At 35.4% G+C, this 19,414-nt stretch overlaps 2 protein-coding genes across 4 annotated transcripts; one reads left to right on the top strand and one right to left on the bottom strand.

Annotated features, from left to right (window-relative positions):
- Window positions 1-578: 578 nt before the first annotated feature.
- Window positions 579-6,302, top strand: LOC120266753 (AT-rich interactive domain-containing protein 5-like). 2 transcript variants are annotated; one of them, XM_039274417.1, is made up of 14 exons: window positions 579-815; window positions 1,111-1,844; window positions 1,930-1,969; window positions 2,282-2,334; window positions 2,412-2,457; window positions 3,146-3,238; window positions 4,353-4,478; window positions 4,560-4,599; window positions 4,692-4,770; window positions 5,107-5,173; window positions 5,335-5,385; window positions 5,471-5,563; window positions 5,646-5,856; window positions 5,950-6,302. In XM_039274417.1, the coding sequence occupies exons 2-13, from the start codon at window positions 1,156-1,158 to the stop codon at window positions 5,748-5,750; spliced, it is 1,482 nt and encodes a 493-aa protein (XP_039130351.1). In that variant the 5' UTR covers window positions 579-815; window positions 1,111-1,155; the 3' UTR covers window positions 5,751-5,856; window positions 5,950-6,302. The 2 variants fall into 2 exon arrangements, with proteins under 2 accessions (XP_039130351.1, XP_039130352.1); XM_039274418.1 differs by having other exon boundaries at window positions 580-1,844; window positions 4,356-4,478.
- Window positions 6,303-6,392: 90 nt separating this feature from the next.
- Window positions 6,393-9,976, bottom strand: LOC120266752 (subtilisin-like serine-protease S). Of its 2 annotated transcripts, XM_039274415.1 has the most exons (11): window positions 9,756-9,976; window positions 9,567-9,658; window positions 9,366-9,463; window positions 9,119-9,277; window positions 8,667-8,778; window positions 8,047-8,596; window positions 7,857-7,951; window positions 7,544-7,786; window positions 7,340-7,454; window positions 7,066-7,252; window positions 6,393-6,980 (listed from the first exon to the last, which is right to left on the bottom strand). In XM_039274415.1, exons 1-11 carry the CDS (start codon window positions 9,834-9,836, stop codon window positions 6,418-6,420), a joined length of 2,295 nt encoding a protein of 764 aa, XP_039130349.1. In that variant the 5' UTR covers window positions 9,837-9,976; the 3' UTR covers window positions 6,393-6,417. The 2 variants fall into 2 exon arrangements, with proteins under 2 accessions (XP_039130349.1, XP_039130350.1); XM_039274416.1 differs by lacking the exons at window positions 9,567-9,658; window positions 9,756-9,976 and having other exon boundaries at window positions 9,119-9,297; window positions 9,366-9,435.
- Window positions 9,977-19,414: the final 9,438 nt, after the last annotated feature.

Below are 19,414 nucleotides of genomic sequence, written 5' to 3' on the forward strand. Positions count from 1 at the left end.
TGAACCTCTGCTTTGTGAAAATTAGTGTCATCTAGTTGTTGACAAGTCCAAGCCTCGGGTTAAACAATCCAAAGAAAGAATATAATAAAACCTTAGAAGAAAGACCGAAACCAAATAAAAGGAATAAAAAGAAAAATTTAAATTTTTTTATTTTATCATTGTTTCCATCCTAACTCTCCATTGGTTATTATGTGCTCGATACTAATAAAATGAGTCAATCACCAAACAAATGATAATAACAAGATAGTTTATCCCATCTATCATCTTTATCATATCCACCGCCCTAACAAATTTTAATTTTTTTATCTAATTAATAATATTATTAATTATATTTGTTAAAATAATTAAACTTTGCATTTTTTTTTAAGATGATTATGGAGTGTTTATTTACGAAATGGGCTTAGCACCAATAACACACCTATATGGGCTGAGAGTCAAACTTCCTATAATAATAACAAGGCCGCCCACTTGCTCAACAGCCCAAATATCATTATTGTCATTCCCGGTAAGCGAAAGGCGTATAGCAGTCGATATGGTCATTATTGATTCCCAATATAGATAAATCATGAATAGAGGGCGGTGATCTGGAAGCGGTGATCTGATTCGATAGTCTTGGGCGATACGCTCGTGAGCTAGTTTGGGGCTTGCTTTTGACTCGTTTCCCTCCAATTGGATGAAATTTAGGGATTTCTGAGAGCCTGGACGAAACCCTAATCTGGATTTGATCTGATTCGAAGACCTAATCCTCCCCAGCTGCTCTCAAATCCTTGCAAGAAGAAGCTATTTTCGAGTTTCAAGTACGACTGCACGAACAAGTTGAGTCCTTTTCTCCCGTATCTCTTGAAAATCTTGGGATTCATCGTTCTAGGGTTTTAGAATTTCTAGAAAATCCGGAGTTTTTCATGTGTTATTGGAACTATATGGTTTGATTTGAAACAAGGGTTTGGATGGATGTGGAAATAGATGAATCTTTGCATTAGGGGATTAGGGTTATTTTAGGTTCGGATAATCTACAAATCTCTTCGTTTTTGTTGCTTTAATCGTTAGGTTTTTTGGGTTTTGATGATCTTGAGTGGGAAGAAGGTGCAAATAAGGTTTTTTGGTTTGAAGGGTTGAAGAAAGAAGGCAGCTTTGAGAAATTTAGATTCTATCTCGATGAGTGAGAAAAAGGATGGTGGAGAGTCAGCGTATGAAGCTTCAAAGCTCTCTAGCAAAGACCAGAGTGATGTAGGAGTAGAAGAGAAGGGTTCACCTTCTTTGGCTGTGAATCCAATGGATGCGCATATCCACAAGCTACAAGAATCAGAGGCTGAAGCTGGGCCTGGGCCTGGGGCTAGCAATAACGCGGACCTTGCAGGAACCACATCAGAAGTCGGCCATGTTGAAGCTGAGCCAAATGATAAAGATATTGGTGTAACACCTGATTCAAATAATAGCACTGAAGACCTTGCTTTGAATAATGCTACTGAAGATCCACCTTTGGTGAAACATGTGGAGAATGCTGATGAGCATGCTGTTGTTGGTGTTAAGAAAGAAAAGGAGGGTGAGGTGGTTGATTTACCTGTGGAGAGTGGTGGAAGACATGGTGAGAAAGATAATGCTAAAAGAACGGATTCTGAAGATAATCATAACCTAGAAACTGCTACAAAAGAGGAAAAGGAAGAGGAGGATCCATCTAATGATGCACCCAACCAGTCTTTCATATTTGACTACACGGAGGGTGAAGAATCTGGAACAGAAGAAGATCAGGTGGCTTTCATGAATGAACTGGAGACCTTTCACAGGGAAAAAAATTTGGAGTTCAAGCCTCCCAAGTTTTATGGAGAAGGACTGAATTGCCTGAAGTAAGTTGTTGTTGTCATAATCATTTTGCCCCCTTTGTAGGCTTCCAGCAAGATGTTTTATTTCTACCTTGCTTTCTTGGCATAGGCTGTGGAGAGCAGTCACAAGATTGGGTGGCTACGACCAGGTATACATGCTATATTTATCTGCATCTTGCATTAAAAAATAAATATCGCTACTATTGGTTGAAATTATGAATATGGTTTTGATGAGGATTTATGTGGTTTTCCATCAGTTGTCTAAATTTTGTTGCATTGTGGGCAACTATATGAAAATTTTGTCGGTTTCTAGGTGTTTAAAGCAACTTAAAAGCCTTTGGTTTCATGTGAATTCTAATTCGAAGAAAATGCACATATTATACCATCATCAGCACAGAGAATGTTGCATAATTTTTAAATGGGTCATGTTCTTGATGGAGCTCTTGAATTTGTTTTTTAAGGTCACATCTTGCAAGCTCTGGCGTCAGGTGGGAGAGTCTTTCAGGCCTCCAAAGTAAGTTTTTTTTTTCCTCACACAGGCGGGTATTTCTGTTCCAACAACCAAAAATTTTCTATCATTTTCTTATGCAGAACTTGTACCACTGTTTCTTGGTCATTCCGGATATTTTATGAGAAGGTATGTCTTATTCTAAATGTCTTTGTGTTCAATGTTTGGCCAATTATTACTTAAATTGTTTTTCCTTATTGTTTGTGCAGACTCAATCTCTTTCTTTAGTGACTTGTTATCTGCATGCTCTTTCTTATGTATTCATTTTCATTTTGATTTGTTAAAAAATAACCATACTTTGTTTAAGATCCAATATAAAATTGAAGAGCCTTGTGCTATGTTTGATTGTGGGTTACTCCAAGTCTCTAACTAAACACCCAAGGGTGACCCACCAACATTCTTTTACAAGATTTAATTTTTTAAATAAACATATTTAGCAATTAATTTTTTAAAATTTTTTTATATTAATAAACATCTATCAGTAGCTAGAAAAGTAAATTTTAATCTTAAACTATTTATTTTGATTACTATTAATTAAGTCAAAGTTTAGTCAAAATTATCTTTCTAAAACAATTTCAAACTTCCAAACCTTTAACCCCGCTATTCAAATCCCCAAGCAAACATACCAATAAGGATATGCTATTTATTTACTTAAAGCTTTTGCTTGTTTACGTAGTATGAGTGGAATTTTTATTTTTATTTTATTTATTTATTATTATTTTTTTTTGGCAATTCTGTATCTTACCTCTCACTTATTTGGAGTCATCTGTCTTTCAGTTTCTCCACAGTCTAGAATTTATTATCTTCATTCATGCAGGCCCTACTTGAGTATGAGAAGCATAAAATTCAGACTGGTGAGCTGCAAGTACCTATACCTTCAGTCCCAGAGACCATGCCACTTGAACATCAGGTTGGTATACACTCTTTCACCTTTTCTTTTATAGTATTTATTAATTAATTTTGAAATCTCATTTGAACAGCCGATCAATTATAACAGTACAAATGGGTTGAGTAACTTTCTCCTTTTTTTTTTGTGGGAAATTGTGTGGTCTTACTTTATGAATCAAATAATATTGGTCAATCTTCCATGGCTGCTTAAATGTTGTCTAAGTTACTGCAATTTAACTAGAATGACCTGTTGGTGGGGAGTAACGTTGTACGTACAGATGAAGCTCAGTCATAAGTAACTCTAATATTCGATTCACGTGGAGGTGGAAGTGTAGTAAATGAGGAAATAAGGAATGCTTGGCATATGACATTCATCTAAGCTGAAGAGTCATGTGCGGACAAATGTAGTAGGATCTTGGTAATGTGTTTACAGAAATTTCTGCTTATCATGTCCCAGATTCTTGGCAATAGGCGGAGGTCACTTTTTTTTGTTTGGTATTTAAGGATCTAGTAAAAAATGAGATGCATGTGATTATATTTAACCTGTGAAGACTTTTCAAGGTAGGCCTAGTTAAATTTGTTGTGACTATCTCATAAATTAGCACCAACATCCTTGCAATGATTTTGGTTTCCTGAGAGAAGTTTTGGATGAGGAAAAAACTTGTGACAATATCAAGTCAAAAACCATAATGGTGGAGTGAAACATGGCTTGATGTAAATACAGGCCAAGGCTCCAAGATGATGCATCCAGGAATAGCTAAGGTTTCATTGGAGTCTTCATGTCCAATTTGGTTAGAAAATAAAACTTTTCATCTTTGAGCCACCTACCATAATTGGAAGGTTAAGAGATCGGAGATCTGAATCCAGCCTAGTTCTTCCCCTGTAAGTCCTGTTTATTATTTAAATAAAGAGATTTCTCTATCATGCTTTCTTGGGATAACTCTTTATCCAATTAAATAAAAATTGGAGATTGTTCCAGTGTTACACATGAATATAGGAACTGTAAACCAATTTTGAATTGTATTAATATTCCCTGAAATTTCTTTTTTTTCCTCCTTAGCTTGTATGTAAATTTTGTGAGCAATGGTTGCGCTTGTCTGAATTTTATTTTATTTTATTTTTTTTTGTGGGATAAGCAGGTGGGAGGAAGTCAAGGTTCTGGCTCAGGAAGAGCGAGAAGGGATGCTGCAGCTCGGGCTATGCAGGGTTGGCACTCTCAGAGGTTACTTGGTAATGGTGAGGTTGGAGATCCAATCATCAAGGTTCGTAGAGAGATTTAAAAAGCTTTGCAGGAAACTTTTATTCTGTCCACCATTGTAATATGCTGTATTTGCTCTTTGTAGGATAAAAGCTCAGTGAAAGATAAGAATTCTAAAGGCATTGGTAGGCCAGCACAAGAAATTAATGTCTTGAGCAAGTTTTTGATCTGGTTACTTGTATATATTTATTCTATTTTGTTTTATTTTTCTCTTAAGGTATTGTTAAGAGGAAGAAACCATCTAGCCTGGAACATACAGAAGCCAAAGCTGCACGTCCGAAAGTCGCTAAGACACAGTAATCTTCTAGGAGCTTGTTGCATTTACATAGATGTTTTTTTCCTGATATGGAAGTTCTCATTTTATTCTCTCCATAAAAACATCTCGCATAGGGCCAAATGTCGTCGGCATAAATGAACGGATTTATGTAGAATGAATGGGGTGCGCTAGTGGTTGGCTGTTTCTTCTTTTAGAACTTACAAGAAAATTTATTTTGTTGTCTGTTTAATTATTCAGTTCTGGTTTGTATTCTTGAACATAATGTTGTATTTGAAATTTGTCGGAAGTTCTCATTAATGAAAGTTTCATATGTTATGACTAAGGGCTGATTTATGTTTTTTCCTACTTTGGACAGGACTGATATAATGGTAGTTGATGTTGGGCCTCCTGCTGATTGGGTGAAGATCAATGTGCGGACAACTGTAAGTTCATCGGTTGTGTTCTTATTTTCTGAGTCATGAATCCATGATTCCCCAAGGATCATAAATTGCATGATATTGGTGCTTTACAGTTAAAGTGTCTTTTGTCTTTCTGAGGTTTGAGATTTTGCTTTCTTGTTTTAAATTTATCTTTCTTTGCTCAGAAGGATTGCTTTGAAGTTTATGCTTTAGTTCCTGGGCTTCTGCGTGAGGAGGTATATGGAATGCAAATTGTATCTTTCCATTCATGGTGTGATATTTGTTTTGCACATCAATTAATCAACACCTGAATAACTTCAGGTACATGTCCAGTCAGATCCTTCTGGTCGTTTGGTTATATCAGGTGAGCCGGAGCAGCCAGATAATCCTTGGGGTGTCACCCCTTTTAAGAAGGTACAATGCAGCTATCTTATTCTGAATTGGTCTCAGAATTTCTTGCCCTTCAATATATTTATTAGATCAATTTTCTTCGCAGGTTATAACCTTGTCATCACGCATTGACCCCCATCAGACATCAGCAGTTGTCACTCTTCATGGTCAGCTTTTTGTCCGTGCTCCTTTTGAGCAGTCAGACTCGTAGCCGACAAATGAGGCTGACTAACTGATGAAATGCGTCATATACAACTGATTAAATGGAAAGTGAAAATACTATGACATCTTTGTTGATACTTACCTGCGCAGTTCAGGTAAACTCTTCATGTGAAAATGCATGTCTGATAAGGATTCTGTGTTGCTGCAAATGCGTGCCACTTACTATCGATTTTTACTTTCTTCTCCAGGTCATAAAGACTATGAGCGGGATTAGCCATCTTCTAGAATGCTGATGCTTTAACAAATTTCTTGTAAATTGGTACTCATTGTCGCATCTTCTGCAGTGAGGAACATTGTGCACTGCAAACTTAGAAGTAGAAAACATCCTTGCGGACCGTTTGTTCATTAGCTTTGCAAGACTGCTTTCTTGTAATGGGCTATTGTACAAGACGCAGTCTGATGTGTTTGTTATTCGGTAGGGATATCAGTCTCATTTTACAGATCGATGCTATGCTGTATTTAACCCAGATGTGTGTTTCAGAAGATGGAATTCTATTGCACATTGAAAACTTGATGCTTATATGATTTTCATTCGCAGCCATTGTATATTGTTCTGCGAGTTACTTATATATTGGCTTTGGAAATACTAAGAGAATCAAAAGAATATGAATCCTTTTGTAGTTCTGTGTAAGTTGAACTGCATCAGTTCCAAGACATCATAATAACCCTGTATTGGAAGATGCCAATCTAACAACCAGAGGACTGGTGACTGCAAGTGCTTTAGTTTTCCATGTAAGTGAACCAAAGACATAGCCCTTAGAAGGGGCAGTAGCTCTGAAACTCACTGTGAAGTTCCTCTTCTCACCATAGTTTCTGAACGCAAGAATTTTAGGCACCACCGTGACTTGGATGCCGGCCGGTGGTGATATCAGAGCTCGATAAACACTTCTTGGCCTTCCTACATTTGTCACGGTTCGTGTCACCAAGTAGCTTCCCCTGAGCTCGGGTACTGTAATTGTTGGATAGTTTAGATCAGAAGCTGATGCTGCGGCTGTTCTTGTGCATGTGCTGTTATCTCCAGTTACTCGCTGCAAGGACTTGTCATCATAGCCAATGGAACAAAGAAATGCCTTGTAGTCTGCAGGTTGTGCGTCGTACACAAGGCCCGGATCAAGAACTCTTACAGGGTTCGGGAAGCCTGAGCCATAGTCAAATGGAGTTGCCATCCTCCCTGTAGGATCAGCTGTTATAGCCTTCCCTCTCTTGTCCAATGTAGTTGCTGCATTAATGAGGAGATCATTGACACAAGTATAGATACGCCTAGAATAAGTGTAGAATCAGTTAAGAAGTTTTAAGAATTGAACCGGTCGTCATGATTGCTGACTTGATAGCTGACGGAGACCATGATGGATATACAGCTTTGATCAATGCGGCAATGCCTGTTATATGAGGACATGACATTGAGGTACCAGAGAGAATGTTAAAGTTCATTATTTTTACTGCAGGAGACCAAGCTGCTAAAATATTTAATCCCGGAGCTGTGATATCAGGCTTCAAAACAAACAACAAAGACGAGCAAACAATCAGTGTTTCCGCACATCAAAACTGAAAATCACTCATTTCAACGGTAGGACTAACCTTTAAAATCCCTGGGGTCAAAGAATTCGGACCTTTTGAAGAGAATGCTGCCATCCTTGGTGCTGGTTTTGATCCTAATATCGCCTTTGTAGGTAAAATCAATGATCTTGGATTCCTATAAACAGAACAGTTTTACATTCATTTACCTAAATGCATTTAAGCGCAACACTTTGGCAAGACAAAAAGAATGTTCTTTTAACAAACCTTGTATGATTTACAAATGACAAGATTTTTTCTGCAGTTCTTCTGTCAACACTTGCTGCAGGTATAGCAAATGGAATAGCAATATCGCTTTCTACTTCATCAATTAGAATCATTCCTACACCCCCTGCTCTCTTCACCACCACACTCTTTGCAAGCCTTGATTCAGAAGAACTACCAGAGTGGCGGCAAATGAGTATTTTCCCTCTGGCCTTTGTTTTGTTCAAAGAGCTTTCCAAGCAGAAACTGCAGAAGAATAATAACTTGTAAGAATAAGAGGAAAATCAATCATGCCAATCACCATATATTCATTCACCTTGACTGATAAGGAGTGAAGTATCCTCCATTAGCTTCTCCAGCAGGAATTATCCCTGCAGATCGATTCATTCTTAACACATTCAAGCTTTCACCCTGTTGATAACACACAAATCTTCAGAATATTTTAGTTTCAGCAGAAAAAAAATATATATATATATATCTTTCACTGCATATAGTAGTTCAAATACCATTAGTTTTGTGCCATTCCCAAGTATAACATACGAAGTGAAATCTCTATCAGTAGAACTAGCAGCCACGGTGAGCATCCATGGCGCGAGATTAGTCACGGAGCCTCGAGTGCCTACATTGCCCGCTGAAGAAACAACCATGATACCATGACTAGTTGCATGAAATGAGCCAATTGAAATGGCATCACTGAAGTAATCTCCTTGCGGAGAAGTTGGTCCTAAGGACACGGAAATTATATCGACTCCATCTCTTATAGCATCATTGAAAGCAGCGAGTATGTCTGCATCGTAACAACCTGATTCCCAGCAAGTCTTGTAGACTGCTATTCTTGCCATTGAAGCCCCTCCACGAGCTTCACCTGATGCCAAACCACTATAGTTCACATTATTTACATATCGTCCTGCTGCTATCGATGCTGTGTGACTTCCATGGCCAGAACTGTCTCTCGGAGACTTGTACTTGACAGCATTGTTTGATTTCTTTAGAAGTTCACCATATTCTTCTTCAGATTCATATCCATTCAGATAGTACCTTGCTCCTACCACCTTCCTATTTATTGTAGCAACAATTAGAAAACCTGATAATAAATGGAATCCGAGCCATTAAATAAAAACCATACTTATTGCAATCAGATGCTGTGAATGACTCTCCAGTTTGACACTCTCCTTTCCATCTAGAAGGCACAGGAGGCATGCCACGATCATTAAAGCTTGGTGATTCTGGCCATATCCCTGTAAATTAATCAGCAAAGGTTAATCAACAACTTCTAAACTAATAATGGGGTTGATTAAGCTAAGTACACTGATGACTTCATTGTCTAAAATTTTAGAATTAGTTTCTCTTTTAACAGAATCATTGTAAAAGCAAAGAATCAAGTGAATTGGAAGCTATTCAAGAAGAAGACAAAAGAATGATAATTGGCACTTGTCTCATTCATCAAGCAAAGGCCAAATCCACCAAATAAGTATTGAAAATTATGACAAGAACCACATACAGCTCACATGCTCTGTGCTGCATATCTGACAAACAACAGGAAATTTATAAATACATTTCTGGAGAAGTTTAACTAACCAGTGTCAATGAAACCAATTATAACATTCTCTTGGTTCTTGGTAGCAAATCCAGGGATCTCCATCTCTTCATCCACAGAAAGCCCCATGAAATCCCATGAATGAGTTGTGTGCAAGCTTCTCTTCTCATTTGGGAACACAGAGACCACACCAGGCATCTCTAAAGCATCAATATCCAAACTAAAATTAACAATATAAGCACTAATTTAATACACATCTCATGCTCAAAGAGTAGTGCTAAAACTCACCAGCAATCTCCAAAGCTTGCTCTTCACTCAACTTGGCTGCAAATCCTCTAAAACCATTACTGTAACTATAAACATGAGAACTCATGGCCTTCTCATTGCTGCCCAAAATCAAACACAAACCAAATAAAAGGAAAGAAGAAAAAAATCAAAACTTTTTCAAGTTCAAAAATCCACTCAAACTCATAGAACTACTTCACCAACCTTCCTCCATGTACAGCAGCAAGCATTTCATGGTTCTGCTTCAAAACCTCCTCTGAGTGCACACCACTACTTCCCATATAAGCAACATAAACCTATAAACCAACAAGAACAACAACCACACAGTTTTAACACAAAAACTCAAACAAAAACACACACAAAAGATTACATCAAAGAAGACCTTTTTCTCACCTGAGAAGTGACACATTGTCTTATTCTTGCAAGCATAACACATAGCAGCAAGTATTGAATGTTGATACCACATGAAGCCATTGCCAAAGAGAAAGAGAAGAGAGAGAGAGAGAGAGAGAGACGGAGAGAGAAAGAGTGAGTGGAGAATGATTAAATGGGAAGAAGGTGGTGGGAAGGATTCACAAGTGACAACCGACCAAAAAGAATGTGAAGGGGGTAACTTTCACTGCAAACCCGGATGTAGCCGTTAATAACAAAACTTTGCCCACTCAACAAAACTAATAAAAGGTGGAGTATTAAAGGATAAAAGGTGTATACTTCATATATTTATATATATATATATATATATATATCTTTTTTTGGTATTTTGGTTGTATATAATTGAAATTTATATGCTTAGTGCCACTTCTCCCACAATACAGTTTATTATTGTTGATATCCCTATGTATACTATGTAATTATTTTTTTACACCATTTGTATAATTTTTAAAGTATGCAATCATTATGCTTATATACTTTAATGAAATAGCTAAGAGAGTAAAAATTTGAAAGTATTTAAATAGAGGGGCAAAGATAATATAAGAATTAAATATTTAGTGTAATAATCTACGATTTCAATTTTTCCAATAATATACATCAAAGAAACAACTTTTTTGAGATATTTAGTGTTTCTGTAGGGGGTATATATGTATCTATGCGGAAGAGTACTTATTTTATCATAACAGATCTCCACTTTTTGTAAAAGTAATTAAAAATTATAAAAAGTTTCATATAGTGGAAGAAGTGGAGCAGGATCAGAGAGAGAAAGAGGAAAGTGGTTTGAACTTTGAATTTTAAAATTTAAATTGTTAGTTAGTTACTAATCAGTGCATTTGGTTTTCATTCAAATTATAATTTTTTTTCATGCATTCATACATACATATGTACATACGTGATTTATAATTTTACAAAAAAACACTAATATTTGTATCACTGATGACAACAACTCAAAAATTAAATTAAACATTAATTTAATTGCTTAATGATTTCTCATTTATTTTATACTTAAAAGATCCTTTTTTTTATTATATAAAATAATAATTATTGGAAACATGAGAAGGTTGCTTAGACGTGCAAGGAAATATTAATTTGCGTCAAATTCATGTCTTTGAAGGAACTTCTTTGGTGAATTAAATCATATAATTTTAATAATTCATAGATTTGATTTCACTCAGTTTTGATTAGTTTGAGGATCACGGCAAAGGAATTAGCACCAATAATTGTTCAAATTTAAAATTTTATGATAATAATACTAAATTTATTATTATTATTATTATTATTAGTGGAAATTGCCAAAATAACCCCCTAAGTTTCTAATATTTCCAAAAACACCCCATTAATTTGGGAATCCCTAAAAACCCCTTCCTTTTAAATACAATGAATTTGAAACCCCTCAAGCATTTAATGGAGTTAGTTTTAAATTTTTTGGACGAAATTATCCCTTGCATGGGAAGTTGTGACAAGTGAGACGTGGTTTGACCATAACGCCCTTTGCTGCAATAATTTTCTCTTTAAGAGGAATCCGTTTTTTTCTTGGTTAATCCCCAGAGAACACCATTATTGGTGCTGGTTTCTTTTTTCTCTTTTCATCTCTTCATCTCTTCAGCTTTTCCTTTTTCAAAGTTGTCGTTACCTGGACATCTTCTGTAGGATTGGACCACTGCCTCGAAGAAGAACTCCCACTCAACTCTTTGACATTTCATTAGTTTGCGCTCCAAGGTATTGATACGAGGTGGATGCCGTTGAAGATGTTGTGCAGTTTCCTTTTGTTTTGATATTCTGTAGGTTTCTTTTTAGTTTGATTTCTAAAGTATTCTATTAGAAAGAGAATTTTTTCGGTTTCATGGTGTGATTATTGGATGATCTTGTAGTTTGTAGGAAGATTTTTCGGCAAGAGTTTTGTTTGTTTTTCATTTTCGTTTGTGTACATAATCAAAAGCGATAATATTGTGTTGAAATAGATTTTTTGATTGTTTTACAATTTCATTGTGATGTCCGACTCGATCCACATTTGTCTAGGACGGCCAGGTTTAATTTTGAATGTAAATATTGTTATTTCTGTTTAAGTATCGATTGTTCTATTTAAGTTTCAAAGTTTATGTTTAAATATCAATGTTTCTGTTTAACTACGACAGTTTCTATTTAAATTTCATCATTTCTTTTTAAATTTGCGCTTGTTTATGAAAACGATTTTCATAAATAACGAGCAAAATGTACAATAATATGTGATAGTTTGTGGCAAACATATGTAACGAATATAAGTTATCATTTATGCTTAGTTGGCGATAGTTTCTTTGCAAGATCTACGATTGTGTCCGCACTCGTGGTAGTGAAGTGAGTTTTTTAAATGGTTAGCGCCTACATAAAATTGTCCGACATGCAATGACAAAACTTCAAAATGATCTAACGAGTAAGGAAGGCCTACTAAATCGTCAGGGTGGCCTTGAGGTGGGACGGATACGCTCGTAGAATCCGAATACCTACTAAAATCATTTCTGTTTAAACTGAAACTGGATATATTTAAACAGAAACTTGATAATTTTAAACGGAAACATTTATGTTTAAACAAAAAACTGTATAATTTTAAACGGAAACAGGGACATGACAAGGATAAAAGTCTTCCAAAGTTTGTTTCAGAAAATAAAAAAGAAATGTAAAAAATGTTAGACATGATGTGATTGGACGTTTTTTTCCCACCATTTTTAAGGGCAATGATGGAATTTCACAACATGGACCCAATCCAAGTGACCTACAAGGGGTAAAAAGGAAGTAAAATGATAAAGGAAGGGTTGTCCGTGGTATTCATAACTTGCAGGGGTTGTTTGGGAAATTTTAAACAGTGTAGGGGGTAAATAGTAATTTTCCCTTATTATTATTATTATTATTATTAGAAAAAATTACTTATAAGTCTTTACAAAATTTCATTTTTCATGTGCACTCCCTCTAACATTTTTTACTTTCCATATAGTCCCTCTTTTTTACACAGTGTCCTTTTCAATCCCTGCAAGACATCTGTTACTCGGTTTTCTTTGTAATGGCAGAAATGCCCTCTTTTCCTTCCGCCTTGTCACATCAAGTTTTTGGTAGCTTCACCTGCCACCTGTTTTACTGTATTTCATCTTCATCCTCTGTCTCTTCTTCTTCTTCTCCTTGTCGTCGTTCTTTTTCTTTGCTTCCTTTTTCTGTCATTCAAGTAAGCAACATCTCCATTCAGTCTCATTATTTTTTTGCCACTTTGTTCCTATTGTTCAGTTTTGTCGGGGGTATAGTTCATTTTCGAGTAAACTAGTGTACTTCTTCTTTGTGTTTTTTTAACACTAAAAACACACAATAACAATTTGCAAAAATTCTGGTAACTTCTTATATTTTCGCTTGGTTTTTTGTTTACGGAAGGCTCACAATTTTGTGAGAACTTCAGATGATACACAGAAAGAGGATATTTTACACAGGAAGAAACATATATTACACAAAAAAACCCCAAAACCCCAAATAATATATAGGAAAGTCTGAAACTCATTATCATTCTAAACAGCGCCAAAAGTCGGATTCTACATAGGAAACCCAAAAAAAAATACACACGAAAGCACACAATAACAATTTATAGAAACTCGGGCGACTCCTTACTTTTTCACTTGGTTTTTGGCTTGTAGGAAGGCCCACGAGTTTGTGGGAAATTCGATCGAAAGCCGAGAGTGCGAAGAGAACTCTGGTTGGCAATGTTTCTCAAAAAAATCATCGGCGAAAGAAGAAGGAGAAGAAGAGACAGAGGATGAAGATGAATAAGGGGCAAAGAGGTCATTTCGAAGGCCACTTAACTGCACAGTAATCTCTGTTACTAGCATCTGGACTTGATGGGGAATTTATTAAAAGGGATGGACCTCTAAGGGATAAGCAAACTTCAAGGGTTTTTAGGGCATATGCAAACTATAGAGGGACTTATAGGTAATTACTTGATTATTATTATTATTATTATTATTATTATTATTATTATTATTATTAGTTTATAGTTCTGGACCCTCTAACTCCATTTTCAATGTAAAATCAAGTTACATCTAGAGATAATTTATTAATGATATTTAAGGGGTAAGTTTCACTGGTGGCCATAAAAGTTTTTAAAGTATAATGCTATGGCCACAATTTTTTTTTTTTTTTGAAACGTGACGGCCACAAAAGTTTGCTCCGGACGCACACAAGGCCACAAATGCATGTTTCAAGGTTGTTTCCGGCAACAATGATGAGATGACTGCCAGCGAAGCATATTATCATCACCATCTCTGATGTGGCAGTCCAACATAGCAGCATTTAAGGTTGCTGTCTCGTCATCAGCCTCTTTCCTTGTCATAACCCAACCCTAATTTCCAAAATCCCCAAATGGTCTTGTCCGAGCGCCCAGTTTCTACTCCCAAGCTACTGTTTCAGATTATTGTCACCGTTTTCTCTTCCCATTCGTCAATCTCCACCACCATGCCTTCTGAAAATATCTAGTGTTGTTACAAGCAAAACCCCTAAATCCCATTGAAACCCCCCTTGAAGGTAACATTCTTATTTTTTTAAGGGTTGGGTTGCAGGTAGCTTAGACAAGCCAATATTCTTTCTCTTGTCAAGCAAATCAATTTTATTAGAAATTCCTGCGTGATAAATGTACGTACGGATGCACGTTTGTCCATATTTGTTAAATGAAGTCAATACTAGGTATTATTGGTTGTGCTCTTTTGATTTGGGATTCTGAACATTTAGTAATTAAGCCTTTGATTTAAGTGCATATGCAATGTATTTGATTGTTCAAAGTGCAATATTTGCTTATTCATATGAAACACAATTGTTGTTCTCTTTCTTGCTAATGCAAGTTAAATAATTTTTTACATGTGTAAGGATCGCTTCTGATTGCTTATTTGGGTGTTAATTTTTAAGTGTTCTGTCTGCAAAAGGTGGACTTTAAATATTAATGTTAGTTTGTATGTTGGGCTTTTTCATTGTAAAACATTTAAGTCCTTTAATACTCAACTTGATGTATGTTGACGAAAAAAATTTCCCTTGCCCTTCTAATGAAGTTCCTCTCTTGTCTTATACTTCTTACTCCATATGTAGGATGATGTCCTTACCTCAAGATTCCATCTCCTACCAGTCCTTTCTCATCTCAATATCAATTCCTAAATCCCTAAATTGGAATTTCAGAAGGGAGTAGTCAGCCATTATAGCCTGACGAGGTGCCTTTGGTTAGCAGCCTTGGTATGCCCTAATATGGACATTAGGGCCAGATTATCATCTCCCTTCCAAAGAAAAAGGTGATGATGAGGCAACAACCTTAAAGGCTGCTGTGTTGGACTGCCATGTCAAAGATGGTGATGATTTTAATATGCTTCGCTGGCAGCCATCTCAACATTGTTATCGAAAACAGGTTTGAAACATGCATTTGTGGCCTTGTATGCAGCCGCAGCAAACTTCTGTGGCCGTCACGTTACAAAAAATAAAAGGTTTGTGGCGATAGCGTTATATTTCAAAACTTTTTGTGACCACTGGTGAAAATTTTTATGACCACCAGTGAAACTTACCCAATATTTATAACGAAAGTTGAAATTACACAGCTCCATCAACTATTTTCCATTTAAATAATTATAATCTAATGATTAACTTTGGTGGGCTTTTACTAAAGTGAATATTTTCCATTTATAAACTCCTCAACTAGAGGGGGGTGTGGGCCGACATTTGGCCCAACCAGGAACTGACAAGAAATTTTATTTAATTCACATAGATTCGAACCCAAACCTAACCATACTCATTCAAGGGCCTTAACCAAACAGCCCAACATTTCTTAATGATTAGTGTGGCGGAAACTAGCTATATATTAAATATATTATGTAAAAATATTGTTATACAAATCAATATTTTAAATGATATGTAAGCATCTTAATTTAAAACTATAATTCTGTAAAACATTTTTTTTTACATATTACCAACTTAAAATCATAATATTTTTAGAAATTTTACTTAATAAATAAATAATTAGCTTAATTTTTTTTATTAAATTAATAATAAAGTTCTAACTTAATTTATATAAAAATCTTTTAATTATAAAATTTTATCGATCTTTATGTTAACAATACATTTTAATAAAAAAAATTAAATTAGAATAAATATATTCATTATGAGATAATGTTAACAACTAATTCATTGTAAAAGAATTATTTAAAATATTTTTAGATTAATCATTTCTATATTTAATAGTTTTTATAGAAAAAATAATTTTTTTTTCATTTGGTAAGATCTCTTCAATTCCAATCAGTATTTTTTTTTTAATGAAATCAATGTTTTTAACAAAACTTTAAATTTAATCACATATCAATAAGCATTCTATTTTGAAAATATTATCAAATACATTTCATAAAAAGTTTTTTAACAAAATAAATTAATAACTATAAATGTTTTTACTTATTGTGATTTATTAAAAATTATCTTAAATATTTTTTATTTTTAAGTTTTCTATTTGATTTTTGGAATAATAATAATAATAATAATAATAATAATAATAATAACAATAATAATAATAATAAGTGGAAATTGCTAAAAACACCCTCAAAATTTGCAATATGCACAGATTCTCCCCTTAAATTTGGCTATCCATAAAAACCCCTTCCTTTTGAATACAATGATTTTTTAAACCCCCCAAACATCTAACAGTGATTGATAGAGTTAATTTGGAATTTTATGGACGAAATTGTCCCTTGCGTGGGAAGTTGTGGCAAGTGTGACAGGGTTTGACTATAATGCCCTTGGGTGCAATGAGTTTCTATTTAAAAATGAGGCTTCTATTTATAATATGAGGTATGAGGTTCTATTTAAAAAATGAGTTTCTTGTTTAAAAAATGAGTTTTCTATTTAAAAAAAAAATGAGTTTTTTGTTTAAAAAATGAGTTTTCTGTTTAAGAAATGAGTTTTCTGTTTAAGAAATGAGGTTTCTGTTTAAAAACATGAGGTCTCTGTTTAAGAAATGAGTTTTTTTGGGTGTATTTATCACCCCCCAAAATCTCTTTATTGCAGTTGGGCTGGGCCAGTGAGACAAAGCATGCGACTCACAATCACAGTCACGTTGCATGAAAAATGGGATTTCGAACCCTAGAATTTGATCTCCACTTCGATCTAGATCTCGATCTTGCCAGAGAAAAAGGTGCAACCTTTCGATGCCTTCGCACGACGACGAGGAGCGTGCGGTTTTCCTCAAGGTCGACGACGAAGAAGATGAAAGAGATGAGGTCGACGACAGGGAAGACGATGAAGACGAAGACAAAGACGGCGAGATCGAACCCTCATCGGCGCCGCTTCCTCCCTCCGTTCCCGTCACCGACTTAGGCACCATGGATCCAAACCCCGGAATGATCCCTAACCTTAACCCTATTGCTATCCATGTTGCGGTCTCCGCAGTCGAGAATGGTTCCATTTAAGTTCAGGCCGTCTTATCCGACGTCGCCATCGAAGACCTCACCACTCCGACCGCCGAGGAACGTCGCCAACCGAATCGGCAACGCCGACAAAGATTTCTCCTTTAAGACCCCACACGAGCGAGGCCAGCTCGAGATCGCTCGCCCGGATCTGGAGCTCGGCACTCAGCGTTCGCACGAGATCGGCGACGATGAGATACTCAATGTCCCTACTCAATGAGGGTTTCTGTTTAAAAAAATGAGGGTCTCTGTTTAAAAAAATAAGCTCTCGTTTAAGAAATGAGTTCTCTGTTTATATGCTTGTTTGTCTTTGTTTAACTATCGATGTTTCTGTTTAATATATTGCGTTTGCGTTTAAAAAAGTGCTTAAATATCGTTATTTCTATTTAAATATGTACGAGTGACCAAGATTAATTGGTTTTTATATCCAGGATTAATTTATCACGTAAATATTTGTTTTTCTGTTTAAATATTAATGTTTATGTTTAAAAAATGAGTTTTATGTTTAAAAAAATGAGGTTTCTGTTTAAGAAATGAGTTTTTTGTTTAAGAAATGAGGTTTCTGTTTAAAGAAATGAGCTCTCTGTTTAAGAAGTGAGTTCTCTGTTTAAAAAATGAGCTCTCTGTTTAAGAAATGAGTATATGCAAAAAGGAATGCAAAAAAGAATGAAAAAAAATGTATGCAAAAAGGTTTAAGGGCAATGATGGAATTTCATAATGCAGGGGGTAAAAAGGAAGTGAAACAATAAAGGAAGGGTTGTCTGAGGTATGCAAAACTCACAGGGGCTGTTTGGGAAGTTTTGAAATTATCGAGGGGTAAACAGTAATTTTCCCTAATAATAATAATAATAATAATAATAATAATTGTGATCAACAACATTTGACTTATAATATCAACACTCTAATAACATCATGATGCTAGCTGATCAAAACAAGAGATTATTTTTTTCCTTTGGTATAAGATATAATCAATAAAAAAGTTTAAATTATTAATATTTAGTCCCACATCATCTATGATAGAAAAACTCAAAAAAGCACATGACAATCGCCTATAAAAGCACACATAACCAACTCATTAGTTTTGTGTTTTTTTCACATTTTTTCATTGTATTTTTTTACTAAAATTAATAATTCATTTTAAAAAATAAATAAAATTTGGCGGGCCGGTCCAGAGGCCGGTAAGGGTGGACATTGGCCGGGCGGGCGACCCATGGGCTGGCCCGAACCCAGCCCAAAAAATACAGGGCCTGGGTTTAGAAAGTTGGCCCAAAAAACTGGGTTGGGCTCAAATATTTTGGCTCGATTGAATTTCGGGCCAGGTTTGGGTCAAATGAATTTTGACCTGACCCGACCCGAATAAATAAATAATATATATATATCATATATTATTTATAATATATATAATTATATATATATATATATATATATATATATAAAAAAAATAGTAATAGGCTTGAAAAGAGTAAACATTTATAATACTTGTGTTGTATTTTTTTAAAATGTTTGAAAAAATTTTAGGGGTTGTAGTAGTAGTTTTATTTAGTTATTTCAATTATTACATAAAAAATTATTTATTTTTTGGGTCGGGTTGGGCTGGGCTTGGGCCTAATGACAATCAAATGGGTCGGGTTTGGATCAAAATAATTTGGCCCGAACATGGCCCGGCCCAGCCCAGCCCGAATATATGGGTTGTATATTTGAGTCTAGCCCAGCCCAGACCGACCCAGCCCGGCCCATGTCCACCCCTAGAGGCCGGTGGTTTTCGGCCTAGCCCGCGGGTTTGGAGGGGTTCCTCGGGCCGGGTAGAGAAGGGTGCGGGTCAGTCAACCCGTCTAGGCAAACCCACACTGTTGCTTGATTCAACTATGGTCGGCCAAAAGCTGACCCGGATCCACCGGTTAGGACCGGCGGGCCCAATTAACCGGCCCACACCCCTCTCTACCCTCAACCATTAATTTGTTTTTGTTTACATCAATTTATCAAATTAAAAAGGGTAATTTTGTCATCTTACTGATAACAAAAATATAACTATTATACCAAGTTTTATAGTGATAGATACATGACTAATATTACTTGTGCCACTAAATTAAGTTTGAAAATGTTACAATTATTCAAATATATGTAGAAAATCAGTTTTAATGAAACAAATTGAAAATATATAATAATAATAATAATAATAATAAT

The sequence above is a fragment of the Dioscorea cayenensis genome, chromosome 8 (genome assembly GCF_009730915.1).
Source record: "Dioscorea cayenensis subsp. rotundata cultivar TDr96_F1 chromosome 8, TDr96_F1_v2_PseudoChromosome.rev07_lg8_w22 25.fasta, whole genome shotgun sequence".
NCBI lineage: Eukaryota > Viridiplantae > Streptophyta > Magnoliopsida > Dioscoreales > Dioscoreaceae > Dioscorea > Dioscorea cayenensis.

What these genes read in the sequence shown, in the direction of transcription:
- LOC120266753 (XM_039274417.1), top strand. Translation starts at nt 1,156, where the DNA reads ATGAGTGAGAAAAAGGATGGTGGAGAGTCAGCGTATGAAGCTTCAAAG. An exon ending in GATTGGGTGGCTACGACCAG is followed by an intron (nt 1,970 to 2,281) that starts GTATACATGCTA and finishes TTGTTTTTTAAG; the next exon opens with GTCACATCTTGCAAGCTCTG. An exon ending in AGATCAATGTGCGGACAACT is followed by an intron (nt 5,174 to 5,334) that starts GTAAGTTCATCG and finishes TTCTTTGCTCAG; the next exon opens with AAGGATTGCTTTGAAGTTTA.
- LOC120266752 (XM_039274415.1), bottom strand. Translation starts at nt 9,836, where the DNA reads ATGGCTTCATGTGGTATCAACATTCAATACTTGCTGCTATGTGTTATG. An exon ending in GACAATGTGTCACTTCTCAG is followed by an intron (nt 9,659 to 9,755) that starts GTGAGAAAAAGG and finishes GTTGGTTTATAG; the next exon opens with GTTTATGTTGCTTATATGGG. An exon ending in AATTGGTTTCATTGACACTG is followed by an intron (nt 8,779 to 9,118) that starts GTTAGTTAAACT and finishes ATTAATTTACAG; the next exon opens with GGATATGGCCAGAATCACCA.